Source organism: Schistocerca piceifrons, chromosome 5, assembly GCF_021461385.2.
Source record: "Schistocerca piceifrons isolate TAMUIC-IGC-003096 chromosome 5, iqSchPice1.1, whole genome shotgun sequence".
Classification (NCBI taxonomy): Eukaryota; Metazoa; Arthropoda; class Insecta; order Orthoptera; family Acrididae; genus Schistocerca; species Schistocerca piceifrons.
This window is the reverse complement of record NC_060142.1, coordinates 574,058,913-574,085,591: the sequence shown is the minus strand read 5'-3', so window position 1 is coordinate 574,085,591 and position 26,679 is coordinate 574,058,913. Positions and strand designations below refer to the sequence as shown.

Here is a 26,679-nt window from a genome sequence, read left to right as displayed (position 1 = left end):
GAAGCCTTTATAGACGATCGTTACGACAATTTGCTTTGAAGGGATCTCGTTACGAGTTAAGTTTTGGGGACCTGGTCAACAGGGGATAGTTCGTAGATCTTAACTACTGCAGCTATTCTGGAATCAGGTGCTACCATGACCGTTGTGTGTTGTCAATGGCTTAAGGTCATCATATCTCATGCTCTAAGATCGACGCGCCTTTCCTCTTGGTATAACGGTGTCTCACGGTAACAACGACAACGCCGACGGCGAAGGAAGATACGGTAGAGCGTGGAATGTCAGATCCCTTAATCGGGCAGGTAGGTTAGAAAATTTAAAAAGGGAAATGGATAGGTTGAAGTTAGATATAGTGGGAATTAGTGAAGTTCGGTGGCAGGAGGAACAAGACTTCTGGTCAGGTGACTACAGGGTTATAAACACAAAATCAAATAGGGGTAATGCAGGAGTAGGTTTAATAATGAATAGGAAAATAGGAATGCGAGTAAGCTACTACAAACAGCATAGTGAACGCATTATTGTGGCCAAGATAGATACGGAGCCCACACCTACTACAGTAGTACAAGTTTATATGCCAACTAGCTCTGCAGATGACGAAGAAATTGAAGAAATGTATGATGAAATAACAGAAATTATTCAGATTGTGAAGGGAGACAAAAATTTAATAGTCATGGGTGACTGGAATTCGAGTGTAGGAAAAGGGAGAGAAGGAAACATAGTTGGTGAATATGGATTGGGGGACAGAAATGAAAGAGGAAGCCGTCTGGTAGAATTTTGCACAGAGCACAACATAATCATAACTAACACTTGGTTTAAGAATCATGAAAGAAGGTTGTATACATGGAAGAACCCTGGAGATACTAAAAGGTATCAGATAGATTATATAATGGTAAGACAGAGATATAGGAACCAGGTTTTAAATTGTAAGACATTTCCAGGGGCAGATGTGGACTCTGACCACAATCTTTTGGTTATGACCTGTAGATTAAAACCGAAGAAACTGCAAAAAGGTGGGAATTTAAGGAGATGGGACCTGGATAAACTAAAAGAACCAGAAGTTGTACAGAGATTAAGGGAGAGCATAAGGGAGCAATGGACAGGAATGGGGGAAATAAATACAGTAGAAGAAGAATGGGTAGCTTAGAGGGATGAAGTAGTGAAGGCAGCAGAGGATCAAGTAGGTAAAAAGACGAGGGCTAGTAGAAATCCTTGGGTAACAGAAGAAATATTGAATTTAATTGATGAAAGGAGAAAATATAAAAATGCAGTAAGTGAAACAGGCGAAAAGGAATACAAACGTCTCAAAAATGAGATCGACAGGAAGTGCAAAATGGCTAAGCAGGGATGGCTAGAGGACAAATGTAAGGATGTAGAGGCCTATCTCACTAGGGGTAAGATAGATACCGCCTACAGGAAAATTAAAGAGACCTTTGGAGATAAGAGAACGACTTGCATGAATATCAAGAGCTCAGATGGAAACCCAGTTCTAAGCAAAGAAGGGAAAGCAGAAAGGTGGAAGGAGTATATAGAGGGTCTATACAAGGGCGATGTACTTGAGGACAATATTATGGAAATGGAAGAGGATGTAGATGAAGATGAAATGGGAGATATGATACTGTGTGAAGAGTTTGACAGAGCACTGAAAGACCTGAGTCGAAACAAGGCCCCCGGAGTAGACAATATTCCATTGGAACTACTGACGGCCGTGGGAGAGCCAGTCCTGACAAAACTCTACCATCTGGTGAGCAAGATGTATGAAACAGGCGAAATACCCTCAGACTTCAAGAAGAATATAATAATTCCAATCCCATAGAAAGCAGGTGTTGACAGATGTGAAAATTACCGAACTATCAGCTTAATAAGTCACAGCTGCAAAATACTAACACGAATTCTTTACAGACGAATGGAAAAACTAGTAGAAGCCAACCTCGGGGAAGATCAGTTTGGATTCCGTAGAAACACTGGAACACGTGAGGCAATACTGACCTTACGACTTATCTTAGAAGAAAGATTAAGGAAAGGCAAACCTACGTTTCTAGCATTTGTAGACTTAGAGAAAGCTTTTGACAATGTTGACTGGAATACTCTCTTTCAAATTCTAAAGGTGGCAGGGGTAAAATACAGGGAGCGAAAGGCTATTTACAATTTGTACAGAAACCAGATGGCAGTTATAAGAGTCGAGGGACATGAAAGGGAAGCAGTGGTTGGGAAGGGAGTAAGACAGGGTTGTAGCCTCTCCCCAATGTTTTTCAATCTGTATATTGAGCAAGCAGTAAAGGAAACAAAAGAAAAGTTCAGAGTAGGTATTAAAATCCATGGAGAAGAAATAAAAACTTTGAGGTTCGCCGATGACATTGTAATTCTGTCAGAGACAGCAAAGGACTTGGAAGAGCAGTTGAATGGAATGGACAGTGTCTTGAAAGTAGGATATAAGATGAACATCAACAAAAGCAAAACAAGGATAATGGAATGTAGTCTAATTAAGTCGGGTGATGCTGAGGGAATTAGATTAGGAAATGAGGCACTTAAAGTAGTTAAGGAGTTTTGCTATTTGGGGAGCAAAATAACTGATGATGGTCGAAGTAGAGAGGATATAAAATGTAGCCTGGCAATGGCAAGGAAAGCGTTTCTGAAGAAGAGAAATTTGTTAACATCCAGTATTGATTTAAGTGTCAGGAAGTCATTTCTGAAAGTATTCGTATGGAGTGTCGCCATGTATGGAAGTGAAACATGGACGATAAATAGTTTGGACAAGAAGAGAATAGAAGCTTTCGAAATGTGGTGCTACAGAAGAATGCTGAAGATTAGATGGGTAGATCACATAACTAATGAGGAAGTATTGAATAGGATTGGGGAGAAGAGAAGTTTGTGGCACAACTTGACCAGAAGAAGGGATCGGTTGGTAGGACATGTTCTGAGGCATCAAGGGATCACCAATTTAGTATTGGAGGGCAGCGTGGAGGGTAAAAATCGTAGAGGGAGACCAAGAGATGAATACACTAAGCAGATTCAGAAGGATGTAGGTTGCAGTAGGTACTGGGAGATGAAAAAGCTTGCTCAGGATAGAGTAGCATGGAGAGCTGCATCAAACCAGTCTCAGGACTGAAGACCACAACAACAACAACAACAACATGACAAATGTTGGTCCAATGGTGGCAATTAGTTAGGAAAATAATTTATGCCCTTTCTTGAAAAAATTTTATTTGGAAAAACTGAGTTTTTTTTAGAAATAGTACTTACTTTCTGGACATGCCTTGTATTATTGTATACTTTCACTTTCACGTGTGTCACCTTTTGCTATTAATTATGATACATATGGTGTGTGTGTGTGTGTGTGCACGCACATTTGTGCACATGCATGCACTCATGCCCACATGCATTTATATATACTGGCAGTCATAATTTAGAGTGAAAACTGACATGGGTGAAAGCATAAAATAACAGAAGGAAAAATATTCCAGTGTATATGGTTACATGAAGGAGCCATTGGCAAGATATACAGGGTGTTTCAAAAATGACCGGTATATTTGAAACGGCAATACAAACTAAACGAGCAGAGATAGAAATACACCGTTTGTTGCAATATGCTTGGGACAACAGTACATTTTCAGGCAGACAAACTTTCGAAATTACAGTAGTTACAATTGTCAACAACAGATGGCGCTGCGGTCTGGGAAACTCTATAGTACGATATTTTCCACATATCCACCATGCGTAGCAATAATATGGCGAAGTCTCTGAATGAAATTACCCGAAACCTTTGACAACGTGTCTGGCGGAATGGCTTCACATGCAGATGAGATGTACTGCTTCAGCTGTTCAATTGTTTCTGGATTTTGGCGGTGCACCTGGTCTTTCAAGTGTCCCCACAGAAAGAAGTCACAGGGGTTCATGTCTGGCGAATAGGGAGGCCAATCCACGCCGCCTCCTGTATGCTTCGGATAGCCCAAAGCAATCACACGATCATCGAAATATTCATTCAGGAAATTAAAGACGTCGGCCGTGTGATGTGGCCGGGCACCATCTTGCATAAACCACGAGGTGTTCGCAGTGTCATCTAAGGCAGTTTGTACTGCCACAAATTCATGAAGAATGTCCAGATAGCGTGATGCAGTAATCGTTTCGGATCTGAAAAATGGGCCAATGATTCCTTTGGAAGAAATGGCGGCCCAGACCAGTACTTTTTGAGGATGCAGGGACGATGGGACTGCAACATGGGGCTTTTCGGTTCCCCATATGCGCCAGTTCTGTTTATTGACGAAGCCGTCCAGGTAAAAATAAGCTTCGTCAGTAAACCAAATGCTGCCCACATGCATATCGCCGTCATCTGTCCTGTGCACTATATCGTTAGCGAATGTCTCTCGTGCAGCAATGGTAGCGGCGCTGAGGGGTTGCCGCGTTTGAATTTTGTATGGATAGAGGTGTAAACTCTGGCGCATGAGACGATACGTGGACGTTGGCGTCATTTGGACCGCAGCTGCAACACGGCGAACGGAAACCCGAGGCCGCTGTTGGATCACCTGCTGCACAAGCTGCGCGTTGCCCTCTGTGGTTGCCGTACGCGGTCGCCCTACCTTTCCAGCATGTTCATCCGTCACGTTCCCAGTCCGTTGAAATTTTTCAAACAGATCCTTTATTGTATCGCTTTTCGGTCCTTTGGTTACATTAAACCTCCCTTGAAAACTTCGTCTTGTTGCAACAACACTGTGTTCTAGGCAGTGGAATTCCAACACCAGAAAAATCCTCTGTTCTAAGGAATAAACCATGTTGTCCACAGCACACTTGCACGTTGTGAACAGCACACGCTTACAGCAGAAAGACGACGTACAGAATGGCGCACCCACAGACTGTGTTGTCTTCTATATCTTTCACATCACTTGCAGCGCCATCTGTTGTTGAAAATTGTAACTACTGTAATTTTGAAAGTTTGTCCGCCTGAAAATGTACTGTTGTCCCAAGCATATTGCAACAAACGGTGTATTTCTATCGCTGCTCGTTTAGTTTTTATTGCCGTTTCAAATATACTGGTCATTTTTGAAACACCCTGTATATGCCAGAATGAGACAAATCAGTAGAATTGTGGAAGTAACATACCTTCTGAAGCTGTGCCTCCAGCTGATCAAGTTTTTCTTTCCTTTTCTTCAGTTTCTGATCTGCATCTGCTATAGATTTTTCTTTTTCTTCTAATTGCCTACTTTTACTATCTAAGCCTCTCTTGTGCTCCTCTAATTGTCTCCTCTGCTCTTCTAGTTGTTTCTTCTGCTCTTCTAATTGCATTCTAAGGGCGGTAGCTTCTTCTCCAGCTCTCGCTGCGCCATTCGCTAGTTTCTTGTTCGCTTCTTGAAGATCCAGCTGAAACGAAAGTGGCACATACTGCTGCAGTATAAAAATACATCCAATCTTCAGTTTTCATTTTTATGTTTAAAAATATCTTATCCTAAGAGTGGAGCAAGCGCTGGCCATTAGTTGGAGGCTGTATTGTAGTTTACAATACAACTCATGGCTTATGCCTTATTAAAAGAAAACCAACAAGGAAAAAATACTTAACCTAATTTGAAGTAGTATTATGACAACTGAAAATCAGTTACAACAGGAAGCAATTGAGAACTATGGACCACAGGAATGATACTGCGCAACACAGCACTTTTTAAATAGTAGTATCAACACATATGCGAGCAAGCATGAGCAAGCATGTGCACACACATACACACACACCTTTGTGCACTTATTATTTACATTATCTGTGTAATGTGACAACTGTAATTAGAAATTCTAAAAATTCAGTTCTGCTGTGAAAAGTTTTACTGATTATTTTCAATGATACAGTTGCATCACTATATCATTACATCAATTCAGACATATTTTTTCCATGAATATAACAGTTGTTGGGACATGAATGAGGAAAGATAATCAGTCAGCATATGGTAGAGATATTGAGTACTGGATATTCAAATAAACAAGAACTTGAACATAGTAGCTCAGTTTATGAAATCGCATGTTTCTTCAGGGAACACACATTAACAAAGCAACATTGTCCCAGTGCAGTGGCCCAACAGTGCTGAGACAATGTAATTGTGTTTATAGATATGCTTTAAGGATGAATTCAAGTTGTAAACTGATTTCTGTGTGTGGATTCTTGTTTGTGTCCCCAACTGCTTAAAACGTGCACTGTGTCATGAAAGGTGATCTTTCATAGCCTTTCAATAAGATATGTATCCACAAACTATTGTACAGCACAACAGTAATTTCTCAAGTAAGGCAGCTCATTATAATTCTTTTGATCTCATTGGAAATTACAATACTGGAATGTTTAATGATATCTCAGTTATATATTTTAAGGATGCTAACAGTGTACATACTGATATATTAAAAACACTAAGCCCTTTTCATACATTCATTCATCAAGCACTGTAGAGTCCATCAAGGAGGAAAACCTTCAATGGTTTGGAATGAGTTAAGCTACACATTAACAAAAGAGAAGCAACTCCACAGAATAGCATTCTTCATATTACTGTACACTCCATCCTATGAATTAAATGTAGTAGGGTGGAAAAATGCCTCAAATTGAAAATTAAAATCGTTACTAGGGAATTTAAACAAATATCATCTGAGGATTATCAAGATGCAGACCCATGGGCTACATAAAATTGCACAGTTGCCAAAAAATGGTGTACTTGATGGAAATGACAGAAAATGAGTAATCTGTGTCTTACTCGGCTACTAATGTCTGTCCAAGGAAACAAAAATAATTTTAAGCAATAGAGTCAGATTCTCTAGAAGCAAAGGAACTGATCAAGTTCATGAAATGCTTGCACAATCAGTAGCAAGTAAAAGAAAGAAGGAAGATTTAGCTTTCAAATCCTGTAATAATGTCATTGGAACAGGGCAATGAGTCTCAGTATGAAGTGGCAACTGTAAACCTCATGATGTGAGTAAAAATAGATAAATGTTAGTGCTTAAAGGAAAAAAATTACTTAGAAAGAGCATAACAAGCTAAGGGCACCACCATAAGAATAGGAGACTCCGAAAAATGAGATACAACAAAGATAGTACACAGAATACTGACAATGAGACAAGATAAGAAAATTTGAGAAAGGAGGGGGCAGTAAGTAAGCCATGAAGGGGGATATTGTGTGTTGTTCATCATTTGATCAGCTTCCTCCCTAAAAATTGGTTACTTTTTATCCAAATCACATGCAGAAGGCAAATGTATTGTATTTGGCTCTATGGAGCATCTATTAAAAGTAAATGAACAGCACATGGTTTTCAACAATGTTTGTAGCAGGTCTACATTAATTGAAACATCAATATTTCAATAAGGCATAAGCAGCAAACAAAACAAAAACGAAAACATTCAGCATAATTTCGTCATAGATATCATTGCATGAAGAGAAGATAGTCCTGTGCCAACTAGACACAGGTTCTTTCCATATGATGGAGCAAAAAAGGAGATAACTGATTAGCATTTAATCGAGTCCAGTTACAGTTTTCAGGTATTATTCACAGTGAATCCAGAACATTTAAATAAGATAAAATTTTAGTGCAAATTTTGAGTGTCTGACAAGAAATATTTGTGGAAGATAGAACTCTTGATTATTGATCAATTTAATGTCCTATAAAGATGAAGGGATGGAATTTGAGATAAAGGCACAGATGTAGAGGCTGAATCAGTATCCTCTTATCAATCTACAACTACAGTTTTTCAGCCCATTTACAACTGCTGTATGAAGAATAGGGTAAGTTTGTATTGTGGTAGTATTGAAACATGTAGCAAATAGTGTTTCCACTCTTTCTGCTTGTATGAAGGTTTTCTTCCATAGCAATATTTATGAATTTATGGAATCATATGTGAGTGAGCATATCTGACTGCTTTTTGTTACATCTCACTGTGTCAACTCAAGATAAGACTCATGCTTCATTTGATCAGGCCTCTATGGTCATTAAATGAGCTATAAGTTACAGGCTATTTTTTAGGGTTTTTAGACCCTTGTTTTTGCCTTAAGTTACCAAATATTTTTATGGAGAAAGTAGCCAGTGTCATCAAAGACTAGAGAGATAATTTAGATATTAGCTTTCATTAGCAGATTTATTCTGCTGCTGCTGGTGATGGAGGTTATACTGACACACCTGTTAAGTGATTCTGAATAGAGCAGAGTCAGGTAGCAGTAAACAGTTTACTGAAACTCATTCCAAAAAATACCTTACATTAGGGTCATTGATGAAAATATAAAAATTACTGTTCCAATGACCTCATTATCCCAGGATTTGAAAGCTAAATCTTCCTTCTTTCCTTTAATTGCTACTGATTGTGCAAGCATTTCATGAACTTGATCAGTTCCTTTGCTTCTAGAGAATCTGACTCTATTGCTTCAAATTATTTTTTGTTTCCTTCACCCCTCTTCCTTCCCCTTCAAACCTTCTGCGTGAAGAAGTAGCCACTGGTTTCTGATGCTTACCCAAGTATAACCTTTAAGTGTGTGTTCTGCTGCCACTTGGTAAGTAGATTTTTTATCTGTTCAATTTCATTAAAATATTGTATTTGCATGAAGTGTACTATACTGAGGTGACAAAAAACATGGGATACCTCCTACTATCACATCAGACACTCCTTTTGCCTGGCGTAGTGCAGCAGTTCGACATGGAATGGACTCAACAAGTCATCGGAAGCCCCTGCAGAATTATTAAGCTACGCTGTCTCTATAGCTGCCATTTTTATTTTTATTTATTTACACGTCAAGTTCTGTGGGACCAAATTAAGGAGGAAATCTCCAATGTCATGGAACATGTCAGTACATGAAATTACAACATAAAAGTAATAAGAGATAAAATAAATGTTTATGAACTTAAAAAAAGTCAGTCCATAAGTTTAAGTAAATGCAATCAACAATACAATAAGAATCAGCTTAATTTTTCAAGGAACTCCTTAACAGAATAGAAGGAGTGACCCACGAGGAAACTCTTCAGTTTTGATTTGAAAGCACATGGATTACTGCTAAGATTTTTGAATTCAAGTGGTGGCTTATTGAAAATGGATGCAGCAGTACACTGCACATCTTTCTGCACAAGAGTTAAGGAAGTCTGATCCAAATGCAGGTTTGATTTCTGCCAAGTATTAATCATAATTGTGAAGATGTTGGCAGTGCAGGATTTTGTGCACGAACTGACCTCTCGATTATGTTCCATAAATGGGATTAATGTCGGGTAATCTGTGTGGCCCAATCATTTGCTCGAATTGTCCAAAACGTTCTTCAAACCAGTCGCGAACAACCGTGGCCCAGTGATATGCCGCATTGTCATCCACAAACATGTTTTGGAACATTAAATCCAAGAATGGCTGCAAACGGACTCAAAATAGCCAAACATAACCAGGAGCCAGTCCATTCTATGTAAACACAGACCACACCATTATGGAGCCACCACCAGCTTGCACAGTGTTTTGTTGACAACTTAGATCCATGACTTCGTGGAGTCCGTGCCACACTCAGGTCCTGCCATCAGCTCTTACAACTGAAATCGGGACTCATCTGACCAGGCCACGGTATTCCAGTTGTCTAGGGTCCAGCCGATGCAGTCATTAGCACATGAGAAGTGCCGGTCAGAGTGGCCAAGCGGTTCTAGGCACTACAGTCTGGAACCGCGTGACCGCTACGGTCGCAGGTTCGAATCCTGCCTCGGGCATGGATGTGTGTGGTGTCGTTAGGTTAGTTAGGTTTAAGTAGTTCTAAGTTCTGGGGGACTGATGACCTCAGAAGTTAAGTCCCATAGTACTCAGAGCCATTTGAACTATTTTTGAACCAGGAGAAGCACTGCAGGCTATATCTGTTGTCGGCAAAGGCACTCGCGTAGGTCATCTGCTGCCATGGGCCATTAATGTCAAATTTCACTGCATTGCCCTAACAGACATGTTCATCGTACATCCAATGTTGATTTTTTTAGTTATTTCATGAAGTGTTGCTTGTCTGTTAGCACTGACAACTCTATGTGAATGCTGCTGTTCTCAGTCATTAGCTGAAGGCCATTGACCACTGCATTCTCCGTGGTGAGAGATAGTGCCAGAGATTTGGTATTCTCAGCACACTCTTGTCACTGTGGGTCTCAGAATATTGAATTCCCCAATGATTTCCAAACCAGAATGTCCCATGCGTCTAATTCAAACTACCACTCCACAATCAAAGTTTGTTAATGCCCATGTGACCTTAATCACACTGGAAACCCTTTCACATGACTCACTTGCATACAAATGATGGCACTGCCAATGCACAGACCTTTTATAACTAGTGCACATGATACTACTGCGAACTGTGTATGTGCATATTGCTGTCCCACGACTTTTGTCATCTTAGTGTATATGCTTCGATATGCAAATGACTAGCACTTCATTGTAACCACACAAAATAAGCAGTAGTAATACCACCTACATTCTGTATGTGAAGAAACATTATGCATTGGGTTTCTCATTCCAAAATCACAGTTGAATGTTGTTTGTTTGTGAGAAGATAGTGCTATATCTCATGTAAAAAGGAGGAACATCTACCAGAACATAGAATTTGAAACCAGCTGGATGATAGCTTGTCAAGTCTATAGTTTAGTATTCCATGATGTTTATGCTTGCATTGGTTGTAAAACACTGAAAATAAATGTCAGCTTCTCATCAAAAACTACATAAAACTTGCAATAACTTTTTTGCATAAATGAAAGCTAAATTTAGCTGGAACTTAATGTGTTGTTGAAATGAATGAAATTATCAGCATATTTTGATGCATGTTCATGTGTTGACTTTTGGAGCTGTGGCAAATAACAGTTTTGTGATTTCCTCCATTGCCTCACCTCAGATTGACTTTTGCATTCAGTTCATTCAAAACCCCAGAAAGCTATTTAATATGCCTTCTCAGTGCCTCTCATACAAGAAATAAGATGATGGGGCAATGTAGTTCACCAAGATTCATAACTCTACACATATCTGATATTGTATAAGCTCTCAAATTATCATCTCAACCAGAAAAGAGGTGATGTGTGTGTTTTAAAGGCTTGTTTTTAATACTCTGATGGCCATTACATCTACATTTACACTCCGCAAGCCACCCAACGGTGTGTAGCGGAGGGCACCTTACGTGCTACTGTCATTACCTCCCTTTTCTGTTCCAGTCGCGTATGGTTTGCGGGAAGAACGACTGTCTGAAAGCCTTCGTGCGCGCTCGAATCTCTCTAATTTTACATTCGTGATATCCTCAGGAGGTATAAGTAGGGGGAAGCAATATATTCTATACCTCATCCAGAAACGCACCCTCTCGAAACCTGGCGAGCAAGCCACGCCTCTCTTGCAGAGTCTGCCACTTGAGCTTGCTAAACATCTCCGTAACGCTATCATGGTTACCAAATAACCCTGTGACGAAACGCGCCGCTCTTCTTTGGATCTTCTCTATCTCCTGCGTCAACCCGATCTGGTACGGATCCCACACTGATGAGCAATACTCAATTATAGGTTGAACGAGTGTTTTGTAAGCCACCTCTTTGTTGATGGATTACATTTTCTAAGGACTCTCCCAATGAATCTCAACCTAGTACCCGCCTTGCCAACAATTAATTTTATATGATCATTCCACTTCAAATCGTTCCACATGCATACTCCCAGATATTTTACAGAAGTAACTGCTACCAGTGTTTGTTCCGCTATCATATAATCATACAATAAAGGATCTTTCTTTCTATGTCTTCGCAATACATTACATTTGTCTATGTTAAGGGTCAGTTGCCACTCCCTGCACCAAGTGCCTATCCACTGCAGATCTTCCTGCATTTTGCTACAATTTTCTAATGCTGCAACTTCTCTGTGTACTACAGCATCATCTGCAAAAAGCTGCATGGAACTTCTGACACTATCTACTAGGTCATTTATATATATTGTGAAAAGCAATGGTCCCATAACACTCCCCTGTGGCACGCCAGATGTTACTTTAATGTCTGTAGACGTCTCTCCATTGATAACAACACGCTGTGTTCTGTTTGCTAAAAACTCTTCATTAAAGCTGCAAAACACAAAGGATAGCAACTTACAAAATTTTATTTACTATGCATACGTAGTACAGCAGGAAAATTAAATTTATAGCTGACTTGAGTGAAAAGAGGGTGCAAAATTTAGTACACAGACCTGCCACCTCTGGTAGCAACAATGACTCATACCCTGTTGGGCACTGAGTCAAACCAGTTCGGATGACTGATATGGGTACATTACTTCATTCATATTGCTTAAACTCTGTGCCACAGTTCATCAATTTTAGTGGTATGACAGTCATGGCATGCCAGTGTCTAAGCAACCCATGACCAGATGTTTCCAGTGGGTATGAGTTTCAGAGTGTCTGATGGCGAGGGCAACAGTCAAACACCCTCTGTATCCATGTATGTCAAGACAGCACTGGCAACATGCAGTCTTGCATTATCTTGTCAAAAGATAACATCATGGAGACCTCAAAGATAGGGCACATCTACTGGCCTTACCTGCCATAAATGTAATGATTGATGTCTGAAGCATTGTGTACCCAATGACAACCCTTACAGTCATGCCAGGCACTGGGCCCAAAAGACAGTGACAAATGCAATATGGCAACAGTCATTCTTCATGAAGAGTCTATACATGAATACATTCATTGTGATGCAGTATGCAGAATCATGAATCGTCCGAAAAGATAACTCAATGGCACCGCTGTGTCCAGTGTTGTAGTTGGATGCATCACTGTCAGTGTATTTCTTTCTGCTGCTGAATGAAGGATACCTGCAACAATGGTCCCCTTGCTGACTGTGTTTGGTGCTCCAGACAATGTTGCACTGTCTGTGTGTATACTTGTCTCACTGCAAATAAGCCTACTTCCTAATCACTTATGTTACCCTACTTATGGATGGGTGTGACCATTCCTCTCTTTCAACTATTTGACACAGGTTTCTATCCAAGGGTCAATTTTCTTTGTAAACAAACATTTAAAATTGACTTCAGCATTTCTGCTTTGACTCTGCTACCCTCCTCAATTTCATTTCCTACATCATCCTTGAATGTCTGGACACTAATATTGGTGCCATTGACCGCCTTTACATATGACCAGAAGCCTTGGAAATTTGTAAGAAGTCTTTTGTTAAGTTTCTGCTATATTGGTAAATAAGTACTCTATTAGGTGCCCAGTACTTGATCAACTAGTCTTTTAAACTTGAGTCCCAGATCCTCTAGATGTTCCTTCCCAAAGTCAATGTTTCAATTTCCTTCCAAAGTTATTGCATGATTGCATCTTTATCTTGTTTCCTGAATATGTAAATCTTTCTTCTAGTTTTAGCTGTCGTTGTACTTTGGTACTCATTATATCTATAACTGCCTTCATCTGCCAGGGTAGCCGAGAGTGCTAATGCGCTGCTTCCTGGACTCGGGTAGGTGCGCCAGCCCCGGATCAAATCCGCCCAGCAGATTAACGATGAGGACCAGTGTGCTGGCCAGCCTGGATGTGGTTTTTAGGTGGTTTTCCATATCCACCTAGGTGAATACCAGGCTGGTCCCCACGTCCCACCTCAGTTACACGACTCGCAGACATTTGCTACACGTTCGGACTATTTCATGATTTACGCTAGACGCAGACAGCTGAGGTACACTGATTCCATCCCAGGGGGTACAGGGTCATGGCAGGAAGGGCATCCTTTTCCTTTCCCTGACAGCTAGGGGTGGGTCCATAACCCCCATTCCCCTAGGTATGAGTGCCCTGAGTTGTTATGCTCATAGACGTGTTACTACCTTCCAAATAAATGGATAGGAACATGGTATGATACATGTTATTTTAATGAACAGCTCTGACAAATTAAAATATGAACTTTTAAAACACAGAGTATTCCCACTGTGTATTTGGTCCCTATTTAGGCGTTGTGTGTGCTCTTCACTAAAATAATAGTATCCTATTTCTGTGCTCCTAACTGCAAGGGACATGAGGACAAGAATGGATATGAGGACAAGAACAACTACCAAATCTATGACAAACTGTTTGATCACTTAAAGAAAGTACTACAAACCTAATATTCTTGATACTAAGACCTGACTAAAACATGACCCAATGAAGATGGCACTAACATGCTGAAATATGTCTTAGTAATAAGAAGATTAGTTGTGATGAGTCCAATTTTTATCGCACCTGCGTGCACGTGTACCACATACGCATCTCTGGAGTTGCTGCTTAAAGACAGTATATACAGTGCTTGTGAAAGCTGAGCATCATATTCTGCTCTGATTTCCCTGCATCTTATTCAACACCCTAACAATCCAATTGCACCATGTAACCCACATATGTAATAAATATATAACAATTATGAGCCATTACATACTTCAAACACTACCTCCTATTAGAATTAATCAGTGCAAAGTAATTTTTTTAAAAGTAAGTATTTACAGAAATTTTAAACTAATATTAAAATAAAAAGAAAATATGTACACTTTAAATTATATAAAGAAATTTTTAAAATCTACATACAAAATCAGAAAAATCAATATATGCTGTCTTTGACAAAAGAAGACTGTGTATTAATGCTTTTCCAAGAACTGAAGATTGGCTCATGATCAACAGAAACAAAAGCATAAAACAGATTTCATATCCTGGCCATCCCTTTAATGGGATAAATAAGTGTTAAGAGTAAGAAGAAGATGAACAGAAGATATACAGATGTTGTAAGGAAGGAAAAGTCACTTGGAAGCTTTCCTACTCCTCTTCCACATTTTGCTTAACCTTTTTACTTTTGGCTTACTACTTTTTATGCCCATCTCAAAGAGTCTTGTCACTTTTAAAATTCTTGGATGTGACACTATCTGCATTTAAGTTCTATAGCCTCTGTTCTTGTTGTTGCTGTTTAAATGAACATCAATTAAACACTCTTCCTTTGTCACAAAAGAAAAAAAATTTAGATCATTACAACTTATGGTAAGTGAGATGCAAGAACTACAAAGGAGTAAATTCCAGCTATACACATTCTGGCTTCTGACACAAATAACTAACATGGAACATAAACATGAAAATGATATACAGTACAAAAACGAATGTACATCAATAGTAATGCATTCCAAAAATGTACAAAGGTTAAATTAGGTTCCAAATGAAGGCATGACCTATATACAACACACAATAAAAACTGAGAAGCAGACATCCATTACAATGGCATTTTCCAATACAAAGCTAAGTGCTATGTCTGAAAAATCATAAGAGACACTGAAAAGCAGCATATGAATCTGAAATTAAAAGAAACATAATCCTCTAACAGCATATCATAAACATAGCATTATCATCAGAGTAATGCCTGTCACACTTAAAGCTGTAAATCTCATCTATGTACAACATACGCAGATTTTTAAAAATATGTACAGTTATTTGAAAACATGCTCCACCCAGTAAAGAAAAGCTACCTTGAGGTAGTTTTGTTTGGAAAATAAATTGAAAGATACATGGACAGGAGCTTCAGACTTCACTGCATCAATAATACAAAACAAAAATTAATTTCTGAAACAGATAATACATACATAATGCTACATACCTGACAATCATTAAACAAGTGCAGGATTTGAATAAAAATAGTTACAGGAATATGCTCATAAGTCATAACAAAAATGAACAAGTGTGGGTTGGAGGATATGCCCAAAGAATACAGGTACAGTGTAGTAGCATGCCGAATTCTAACACTCAGCTTTCATAGTGTGCCAGTTGACTTTCAATAAAGAAAATTAAGAAGCTCAGTGAATAAAATGAAACTGCTGTATACCCTGTCATAACGAATATGCCACACAACAGAAAGATGACTTTCAAAACAAGAAATGGGCACAAAAATGCACTGTTTTAGTAGCGTGTAATATCTACTCATAAAAGAAGTACTGGTAACTTTTTAAGAGAAAGTTTATTCATTATGACAGGGTTCTTAATTCAGTAATGGTGGCAAGTCAATTATTTTGTTCATATCAAACTCAAATAAGGACACAAAATAAGCAAGCTCACAAAAAGTCCTCGAAATACGTCAGGCACACAGTCGAAAGAAATAATGTGATATAAATATGTACAGTGATGCAGAAAATAAACCTGTCACATTTTGGGCAATCCTCCAACTAACCTGGTTCTTCTCCAGCTCCTGAACTAGCATCTCCAACTGTGCCTGGAATCGTTCTCGCTCAACAGACGCGTTCTTCAGTTCCGCCTGCGACTTTTCGAGCTCTTTACGCAGTCTGTTCAGTTCCTCGGCAGCAGCCGGTGGCACCTGTTGTTGCTGCTGTTGTTGCATTTGGGCCATCTGTTGCTGTTGGGCATTCATCTGCCTCTCTACAGCCTGCACCCTTTTCTGCAGTTCGGCCACAGTCCTCTCCGCCCTATCGGCCCTGTCCCGTTCGGCCTCCACGGCACGGCGCCACTGACCGGAGTCCGCCTCTGCCTGCGAGCCCAGCTCCTGCAGGCGGCGGTCCGCCCGCTCCGCCCTCTGCCGCTCTCGGTCCCTTTCCCTCTGCAAGTTCTGCAGTTGTTGCTGAAGCTCCTGGACCTGCCGATCTCTCCCTTCCAGCGATTCGGCATCTTGCGCCACCTTGCGGTGCTCGGTCTTCAGTCGACTGAGCTCCGACTCGGACTGTTGCAGCTCCTGCTGGAAGTTCATCAGCATGTCCTGTGACTTCTCCAGTTGCACCACTAACTGGTCTCTCTCGAGCGTGAGCTGTTTCACCTCGGACTCCATTTTCGCCATCTGTTTCTCTAACCTTTCTGCCTGCTTCTCGCGCTTCTCCAGTGCAGAATTCAACCTCTCCTTCTCCCTCGCAGCTTGTGCGAGCTCCTGCTGCATCTTGGAGGCATCCTCCTGCAAACGTCTGTCGGCATCCTGCCGAGTGCGCTGCTGCGCTTCCTGCATCTGATCGGCGGCCTTTCTCGCGCGGAGCAGGTCCGCCTGCAGTGCGTCCCTCTCCGCCTGCAGCTGAGCACGCTCGTCCGACGCCCGCTGCGCGTCCGCCTGCGCCCTCTCGAGCTTTTCGTGCAGACGACTGAGCTCCGTCGCCATTCGCTCAAACTCTATCCGCGCAGCCTCGTTGTTCTCCTGATACTTGCCGAGGTGCAGCTGCGACTTCTCGAGCTCCCGTGCCAGGCGCTGCGCCTCGGCGTCGGCGTGTTCGCGCAGCTGCTGCGCCCTGGACAGGTCTGCCTGCGCCTGCTCCAGCCGCTCGCGGAGCTTGTCCACCTCGGCGGCGCCCGCCCTCTCCACCTCGGTGCGGCTCTTGTCGCCCACCGCCAACTGGCGCTCCTTCTGCGCCAATTCGGAGCGCAGCCGCTCGTTCTCCTTCTCCAGTGCTTCGGAGCGCATCTGGAGAGTCTCGTGTCGATCGCGCACTTTCTCGCACTCGATGTGCAACCGCTCTATCTCGCCCTGCTGTTTTTCCTGAGTCGCCGTCATTTTCATCGACTCGGCCTTGCCGAGCTCCAGCTCGAGTTGGAGCTCGTGCAGGCGCTCCTCCTGCTTCTCGTTGGCCACCAGCGCCCTCTGCATCTCCAGTTGGCTCGTGTCCAGCCGCTCGCGCAACTTCTCGCACTCTGCCTGCAGCCTACCAGTTTCTGCAGCCCACTTCTCCTGTTCGAATTGGTATTTACCTCTTACACCTTCCGCGCGCTCCAGCTCCATTCGCAGACGAACTGCCTCCTGCTCTGCCTTTCGCGCTCGCTCCAACTCACTGTTCGTCTTCTCGAGCCTATCCCGCAGCCGCTCTATTTCGGCCTTGAGGCGATCCTGCTCCTCCTTGGTCCTCTCCTGCGTGTCCTGGTACTTGCCCATCCTGGCAGCGTACCGCTCCGCTTCCTCGCGCAGCTGCTCTGCCTCGGTACGGTAGCGCTCCAGCTCCGACTGAGACTTTCGCAGCTCGGCCTGGGCCTTGTCGTGCTTGTCGTACATCTTCTCTAGCTCCACCTGCAGGCGGGCCATTTCCTCCTGGCTCTTTTCATTTGCAGCCTGTGCCTTTGCGCACTGCGTGTGCGCGCGCTCCAGTTCGAAACTGAGGCGCTCACTGTCCCCCTGGTACTTCTCGCGATCACTCTGCAGACGCCGCATCTCGATCTGCGTCTTTTCGTATCGCTCGCGCACCATGTCGAGGTCGACAGCCATGCGGTCTATCTCCTCTTTGAATTTCTCCTCATTCTCCTTAGTGCGGCCCAACTGGAGCGCAGCTCGGTCGTACATCTCTTGGACCCGCTGCAGCTCGTCTTGTGTTTTGCGCTGATCTTCGCGCGACTTGGTAGCCAACAGCTGAGCCTTCTCCACCTCCATCTCGAGTCGGTCCTTCTCTGCCTCTGCTGCCTCCAGTTTGTTCTGCATTCGGTACACTTCGCCCTGCGACCTGTGTAACATATTGGTCATCAGTAAAATAAACAGATAAGCAAAAGTTCAGACTTAACTTGACAGTAGTACTACGAAATCGAATGTGAGATACCTATCGTATTTTTCGAGCATACGCTCGAACTCTTTGTTTGCGTTGTCTCTTTCCTCCATCGCTTTCTGTGACACTGTCTGCGACTTGTCCAACTTATCTTTCAATATTTCGATTTCCGTTAACGCGTCGTCTCGTTCCATCTGAAAAAAAGAGGAGCATATTCTTGTTTCCAGAATATTCACTATTACTTAATGTTACGCATGTTTGCTTTAATAATCAGTTAAAATATAGTGGCCGAAATAGTATCTGAATTTTTAAAAAAATGCAGCATTAAAAACTCTAGGCTGACTGCACGACCAATTCTAACTTTGCCAGGCCAGTGATCACTACGTTACTGTCCGACCTTCCACCATTGCTACTGAGTAACTTCCTCGCGTATCTATTATCTTCCAGCGCTGGTCACGGCCTGGAAACTATATCTTCCATTTATAGTTGTCAAAAATGAATCCTTCACCGCTTCAAACTTCCTCGCAGAGAGACACCGCAACAGAAAAATCAGCATTCCGTTTATTCTCAGTTTTATTTATTTTTATTGCCGTTGCTGCAATACTTTTAAATCCTAGTAACATTGCTAAATGAAAAGATTTGAAGGCATAATAACTGCTTAACAGAAAGAGAAAAGGTTTGTATCTAAACCGGGTACGCGTTCTTCCACAGTCCTTCAACTCAATTACGAAATGCGAAACAGAATAGACCTCTTTACTAACAAGTAAAAGACTATTGTACAAGGATATTTGCGGCCGCTAACTTGTCTCGAGCGAGCTTCCGCCAGTGTAAAATAACCTTACCAGCAGTGAAAATTCAGAGAAATAACACCTAAGTCGTCATCCTAAAACCCATAGACTTCACCTTATGAACAACTTGGCACACAATGGAGAAAATTCAACCAATTGAAATACAGGATGATACAATACATTAAACTGACGGTACCTGAATTTTCTGATGCAACTGTTGCGCTTTGTCCCATCTTTCCTTGATCATATCCAGCTCCGTCTGCATGTTTTCACGTTCCCTTTGCGCCTTGGATATTTGGCCCTGTTGGATCTCAACCCTTTCTTGGAGCTTTTCACATTCTTCAATGGCCCCGTCTTTCTCCTTCTGGAGTCTTGCCATCAACATCTGGACAGAAATTGATTTCATTAGAACAGTATTTTACAGTAAGATGAGAGATGATGACTAGCATAAAGACCAACTGGCAGTGGTGAATTACACATGAGTCTCTGTCGGTCCAGCTCTATCAAAGAAATCGCTATCTCACGAAAGATCTATTACCTTCTGGACCAGCTTGTGAACTGTCGAAATACGAGCCTCCATATTTCTCACGTAGTGAGTTGTCAGTCTTAACCAGCGCAAAGCTTCATCTCATTCAGTGTGACGACCCGAGAGGTCGCTGGGGATCATAGATACTACTGTTATACAGGTGATGCGGTCACAGGAGCAACACATGAAACGTTATGTGGGACATCCTCAAGCCCCCGATACCGGAAATAACTAGGAGGTCCCGAATATAGTCAACTGGTTTGGCTTATTCGCTATCGGTGCAGGCCATATTCGTAGCCGGTATCAGCCGAGCGTGTCAAACGGGACACGCGACACTGCTAAGAACGTTTTCCCTGAGTGTTGGGGAAGGGATGGATACGTCCCGCCGGTGGGCAGCCGTGATCTCCAATTGATTTCGGGGCGAACGGCTTCGTTACACGAAAATCTAAGACGCCGTGAGTTACGGCCCTGTTAACACCAGGAAAAGAGCTTGGTTTTTCCAAATTAAAGGCACTGATGTACCTGCTCTCTTTTGCCCACTTTCTTTACATTTCTGGCACCGAGCTATTGGCTCACTGGCACTCTCCTTACTTAGCCGTTTTTGAATATGTATTTCAGTGGATTTTTACACGGGCTACATATTTGTGTAATCAAAGGTGCAGAATTTTTCCCACTGCCACTTTTTCTGTGAAATGGCTGTATCTGGGGCGAATTAAAAAATGCGAACGACTCTAAGGGTCGTGCTTCGTTGACAGAGTTATAAAAACCCAGTCCGGTAAAGGTACAGATTTACATTGTTTAAATCTGCCACGAGTGCCTCGAGATTATTTTCATTGTAAGGACATCCCTTTCATATCTACCTTAATCGTATGAAAAACTACCAGGTTATGCTGCAAATCCTGAACAGACAGTGAACTCGTACTCACAACTGCCAAGTTGCTATTACCTGTATTTATTAACAAATTCATGTATATACGAGTGTATGTATGTCTGTTCCGAATCTCCTCCACTTTTTGCCTGGGGTTAATATGGATGTGTGGATGAAAACAGAGTGATGTGGGAGATGGAAGTAGGAGTAGATGAGCAGAGAGATGGGGTAGAAATAGATGGAGAAGAGGGAGGAGATGGACAGAGCAGGGAAGAGGAAGAGATGGAAGGGAGGGGGGAAGAAGAGATGGACAGAGAGAATGGTGAGGAGGAGATGGACAGAGAGAGAGGGGTGAGAAAGAGAAGGTAGACAGAGATATGGGGGAAGGAGGAGATACAGAGAGGGGGTAGGATGAGATGGACGGAGAGAAGGTAAGAGGATATGGACAGAAAAGGGGAGCAGGAGCTGGACAGAGAGAGGAAGGGAGATGAAGATGGACAGAGGGTGGCTGGAGGATAAGTTGGACAGAGGGAGGAGAGAAGAGGAGATGGACAGATGGATGGGGGTGGACAGAGGGAGGGAGAAAGGGATGGACGTAGATGGTGGAAGAGGAGGTGGAAAAAGACGAGGGGAGGAGAAGATGGACAGAGAGAGGGGAGGGCATGGGATGGACAGAGAGAAGCGAGGTGACGTGATGGCCAGAGAGATTGAAGAGGATGAGGGGGAGAGGGACAAAGATGTGGTGAAAGGAGGAGATGGACAGCGAAAGGGCGTAGGAGGATATGGACAGAGACGGGGGAGGAGGAGACAGAGAGTGGAGGGGGAGATGTTTGCAATGTATGTGACATACATGCGAGCGAAGCCGCGGGTAAAAAGCTTGTAAATTTAGCGGAGGTAGTGTACCTGAGCTTTCTCATACTTGTCCCTTAACCGGTCGACCTCCAACTGGACCGCCTCTCGCTCCTTCTGCAATCTCGTCGCTTGGCCTAGTGCCTTATCGAGCTGCGACTGTACGTTTTCAAAATCGTAGTTCTGCTTTTCCTTTTCCATCTGGAGCTGCAAAATAAATGTCACTATTAGCACTCTATAACTCGTTATAATCATTTATGAATATTTATCCAACCTGATCACAGCACGTGTTCAATGTATGATGAATATTTATCCAACCTGATCACAGCACGTGTTCAATGTATGATGGATATTGATAACTTGGTAACTTTAGGAGGTATAGGATCAGCTTACTATTGTTCCATTCGGGTGACTGGTGAGTGGAGCTTATCTACAATGGTCAAAAAACGTCATACTTGTTGCAAGACTAACCAAAATATTCCTCTGAAAATCCTAACAATCTTCTACACGTAGCACGATGCAAGTATATTCTGCACGATTTGGAACGGGCCTATACAGCGCCTCAGCACTATTCCCTCCCAACAGATGCTGCAATATAAAGCAACGTGGGCGTGAAAAGGTAGCCCATATTTTTAACACACACAAATGGTGTTGTCAGGTTGCGCCGCAACATGTACTTCATTATTTGATCCCCCTGTCTGAATGTCAGATGTTCATCATTCTCGCACAACATACGCGTATTGATTGGCTGATGGTAAGTTATATGTCCCAAATGATCGAGGTCTTATGTCGTACAGAACTTCTGCAAAAATTCCAGTGTTTGGATCAAACACGTAGCAAAAAAGAAAGGAAAATTAAAGAATGACGGCGAGTTCATTAGAACTGGACTTCGAGCTCAAATTCGACACGGATAGAGCAGAAAATAGTCCTTGACCTTTTTATGGGAACGATTCCTGCATTCACTGCAATAGGTTGAAGGGAACTGCGGAAAATCTTAATCTAGATGGCTGGATGGGGATTTGAATCCTATTAATAATTAATATGATTCCACTTTCTTAATCCCTGCACCACTCGCTCTACAACACCTGTAGCTTTTTTTTACTGAGTTAAAAGTACGGTTGCTTTATGCAGAACCATTTTCTAACTATTGTACTATAAAACATATAAGAACGCTGCATGAAACTGGGCTATTCCTTACAACTGGAAGCTGTAGGACAAATTACTTGCTTTGGAAACGCTACACAATGACAGTGATCCAATTAGAATGAAGAATTCTTCTGAGAAGTACAGATTGTTTAAACAGGAGCCAGATCATAAACAATCGATGGAAACCATGAAAACACTCACGGACAGTCCCTGTAATAATGGTAGAATCATTACCATTATGAAAATGGGTAGCCCTTACTACACGTGAGAATTTTTAAAATCAAATGAGCGATAGCCAAATTTGTTCTAAAGTGCTTCAATTTTGAAAACCTAGATGCACAGCAAGAGAATATTTTGACCGTAGAATAATGTGTGTTAATGGTCATGCAATATGTACCTCCACTCAGTGTTACGAGGGAACTGTAGGCACACTTTTTCATCGAAAACACAGCGATTTAAAAAAAAATAAGACACAGCGATGCCAACACGTCGTCGGTTTATAGCCAGAATTTTTTGTCGTTGGACGGCAGTGTGGAGTGTCATATAGTTAGCACACCGACGTTGCAGTCGTTTAATAATGACATCGACAGTTAGAATCGGCTTTTCATGCGAGAGCCGCTGCTCACCTTCAGGTAGCTATCCAATTGTCCTCACTAGGTTGTCCAGGCAGTTAGTGACACTGGCATTTCGGGAAATGTACGTTAGTCAAATGGAGCAACGATATAGGTAGTTTTTCGTGTATGTCGTGGGGGGAAAAAATGTGAAGCAATGTGCAAATGTCGGTTGAACTATTGTCGACATAAATATAATATTTCTCGGATTAGCACCACTAGCAGGAAAGGAGCGTAAGTCACAGACTTTGAAGCACAGTTACCATCAGTCACGTAAATGGCGCGTAGTCGGTACTTTGTGGAACATTGAAAGCGAAATATCAGTTAAAAAGTGGCATGCGAACAAACGAATACAGTGCTACTGAAATCACAGTCGGAGACTCCACACACCTTACTCTTACTCTCCTGGCCCCACAAGTCGCAGTAGGTTTTTGGCCTCGTCAAGTAGCTTCTTCCTCAGAATTCTGTCTCGGCATCTTCTTTCCTTGCTCCCAGTACATGGAGATCTTTGGCAATCTGGTCTCTCCATCTCATTTTCACCCTGCCTTGAGGTCTTCGTCCTTCCTGTTTATTTTCTGCGACTTCTCTCAGTAAAGATCCTAGCTCTCTTCTATAGACGTGGCCGGCCCATCTTAGTCTTTTTGTCTTGGCTTCAGCAACTATATCTGGTTCATTGTATAGCTCTCTGTTCTTTCTTCTTCGCCAGTCTCCTCCCTCACAGATTGGTCCAAATATCTTTCGCAGGATTTTATTTTCAAAAACTTTTATCTTTGTCTCCGTGTATTTATCTGTTCTCTATATTTCTGCCCCATATTGGTCTGATTATGGTTTTATATACTCTTACTTTGGATCCTCTTGTGAAAATTTTAGATGACAGTAGTTTGTTGAGTGAGTATGACACTCGGGAAGCAGCTTTGATCCTCGCCTCTGTTTCTTGCTTCTCATCGTTTTTGTTGTTTACTGCTACCCCCAGATATTTAAACTCATCTACTTCTTCAAACAAGTGGTTATCGATCTGCAGAGTTTTCTGTCTTTTCGATCTGTAATTTTTTTCTACTCTCATGAATTTTGTTGTCTCATCATTTACTTCTAATCCATCTTCCCTTGCTTTTTGAAAGACTCCTTTCGCCAGTATTTTAAGATCATCCGGATTTTCAACGACTAGTGCTACATCATCTGCAAAGGCTAGTACATTTATTTTTGTTCCTATTTTAATTCCCTCTTCTGCTTCACTTACTGCATCCAGCGCTTCGTCTAGTAGAATGTTGAACAAGCGGGGTGATATTCTATCTCCGTGCCTGTCTCCTGTTTTATGTCAAACGCCTTGGAATATTCTCCATCCATTTTCACTACACCTTTCGAACCTTTTAGTGTCGCTTTCAAAAGATTTATAATCTTCTTCGGTATTCCGAATCTCTCAATTTTCTCCCATAACTTATCTCTGGGTATACTGTCATAGGCTTTCTTAAAAATCAACAAACAGCATTGCCATTCTTTTGTTATACTCCCAATATTTAGATACGGCTTCTTTCAGTATGAATATCTGGTCAGTAGTTGAACGATTCCTCGTAAATCCCACTTATTATCCATTTATTATCTCTTTTAAATAAGGTTCTAATTTTTTCTAGAGGATCTTGGAGAACGCTTTTTAGACGGTGCTAATTAATGAGATGCCTCTGTAGTTTCCGCTTTGTTGTTTGTCACCCTTTTTATGAATTGATATTATTATCGCTTCTATCCAATCATGTGGCATTATTTCTTCATTCCAGATGTTCGTAATAAGTTTGCGTATTTGTTTTGCAATTTTTATTCCTCCCTTCTTAAATAATTCAGCTGTTATGCCATCTCTTCCTGGAACTTTGTCGTTTTTTAGTATTTTGATTGAGTCTATTGTCTCTATTAGAAAAAAAGACTAAGGAACCACGGAAATGAAAAATTTCGTAGTGTTCGATTAGCACTATAAGTCGAAGGCGCCCTAGTGTGGCCATCCGCATATTTTGATGGCAACATCGGGCGCATTCCTCTATATCCTGAGATCACTCTATCTGAAGTCGGTCATTCATAAAGGACTTTTCACAGGTTTCAGTTCGGTGTTTTCAACATATGTGAGTCGTTTTGACGTTCTTCCGAGATAACTGTCCTTTCAACAGAAGGAAGCTCGAATGTCAATGGCAACCATTCTCAACGTAATGGCAGATTTTCTGATAATTGTCCAGACTGCTGACGGAACACGATATTTCATTTACAGCCCCATGTAAAACGTGAGACTCGTGAATGGAAGAAAAAAACGTCAAGGAAGTATAAACTACACTTGGAGAAAAGGAGATGCCTCTCACAATAAAGTCATACTAGAAGAATAAGCTGTGATTAACGAACGTCATGTGTACATCTTCCGTCGCGCACGAGAAGCTATCAGAAGGAAATATCTATGAAAATAAATAGAAAACAGTCGGATTTTTCTGCGAGACAACACCCCAACATATCTGTCAAATAATGTTGCTGCCCTAGAACATCTACTCTAATCGTGTGACCTTGCACTTCGCTATTTCAAACTGTTAAAGCGGCGAAAATTCAAACTGAAGAGACAATGCTTACAGGAACTCTGAGGAAATTATTCAAAGTACAATATAAAACCTTAAAGTACTCTTTGGCAAAGGATGTTCTGAAAGGCTGTACGAATGTTAGCGCAGATATGTGAATGTAGAAGTGTTTTTGGAAGGAAATTGTATCATAAAATCTTTTGAGTCAGATTATTATCGTCGCCCTTTAGATGTGAGGTATACTAAGTGTGCCACATGCTTTGCGTTGTGAGCTGGTGAAGAAGAGATTTTTACTGACAGGGAGTCTTGAGTATTTTTCTCGTTGCAGTCATGGGTAAAGTAAGTGGTTAATGTGAACACGTGCTTCTGTGGCTGAACGAAAGTCGGGAGTACACTAATGACACCACAAGTAACCGCTGTGGACAGTGAATACCCAAGTGACGCTGGTGTCTGTGGTTAACAAATAAACTAGATGGTAAATAGATTCGTCTGTGGTCAGTAAATAACTGTGTAACATAATATGCCTCTGAGCAGATGGGTGGTGTATGCTCCCATGCTAACAAGCGTGCTTGGTTCGAAAAGACTTGAATCTAGCTGATGGTACTGAGGCTCGACTGCATCTGAGGCCTTCTCCTTGAAGTTATATTTACTACGTCACAGGACGAGCCGAAGTCTATACGTGGTGTCAGCGCTTTGTTTGAAACGTCAAGAAACATTCTGCAGTATTTACTGGAAAAATATAAGACAGTGCAGATATCTTCAATTTTTTGGTCCTGTCCTCCTCAGTTGCGCGTAATACTACGGTATGTTGATGATTTTCACTTATGGACCGTCTGACAGCAACTGAATAAAACACAATTTTAGTGCCATACGCGTTTCGCCTTTATTTTCTGCAAGGCATCATCAGTGGCAGGTTGCGTAGACAGTTTCTTACATATTACGCTCCTGTTG

The 26,679-nt window shown here is 41.8% G+C and overlaps 1 protein-coding gene across 1 annotated transcript in view; it reads right to left on the bottom strand.

The window, feature by feature from the left end:
• LOC124798593 (centrosome-associated protein CEP250-like) overlaps positions 1–26,679 on the bottom strand; it is a 457,139-nt gene that overhangs the window by 117,798 nt on the left and 312,662 nt on the right. Inside the window, exons 8-12 of the mRNA XM_047262059.1 lie at positions 21,486–21,638; positions 19,385–19,573; positions 18,455–18,594; positions 16,111–18,361; positions 5,092–5,349 (exon numbers count right to left, since the gene is read on the bottom strand). Of these exons, the coding sequence (XP_047118015.1) occupies positions 5,092–5,349; positions 16,111–18,361; positions 18,455–18,594; positions 19,385–19,573; positions 21,486–21,638 (2,991 nt within the window). The remainder of the gene's footprint in view (positions 1–5,091; positions 5,350–16,110; positions 18,362–18,454; positions 18,595–19,384; positions 19,574–21,485; positions 21,639–26,679) is intronic.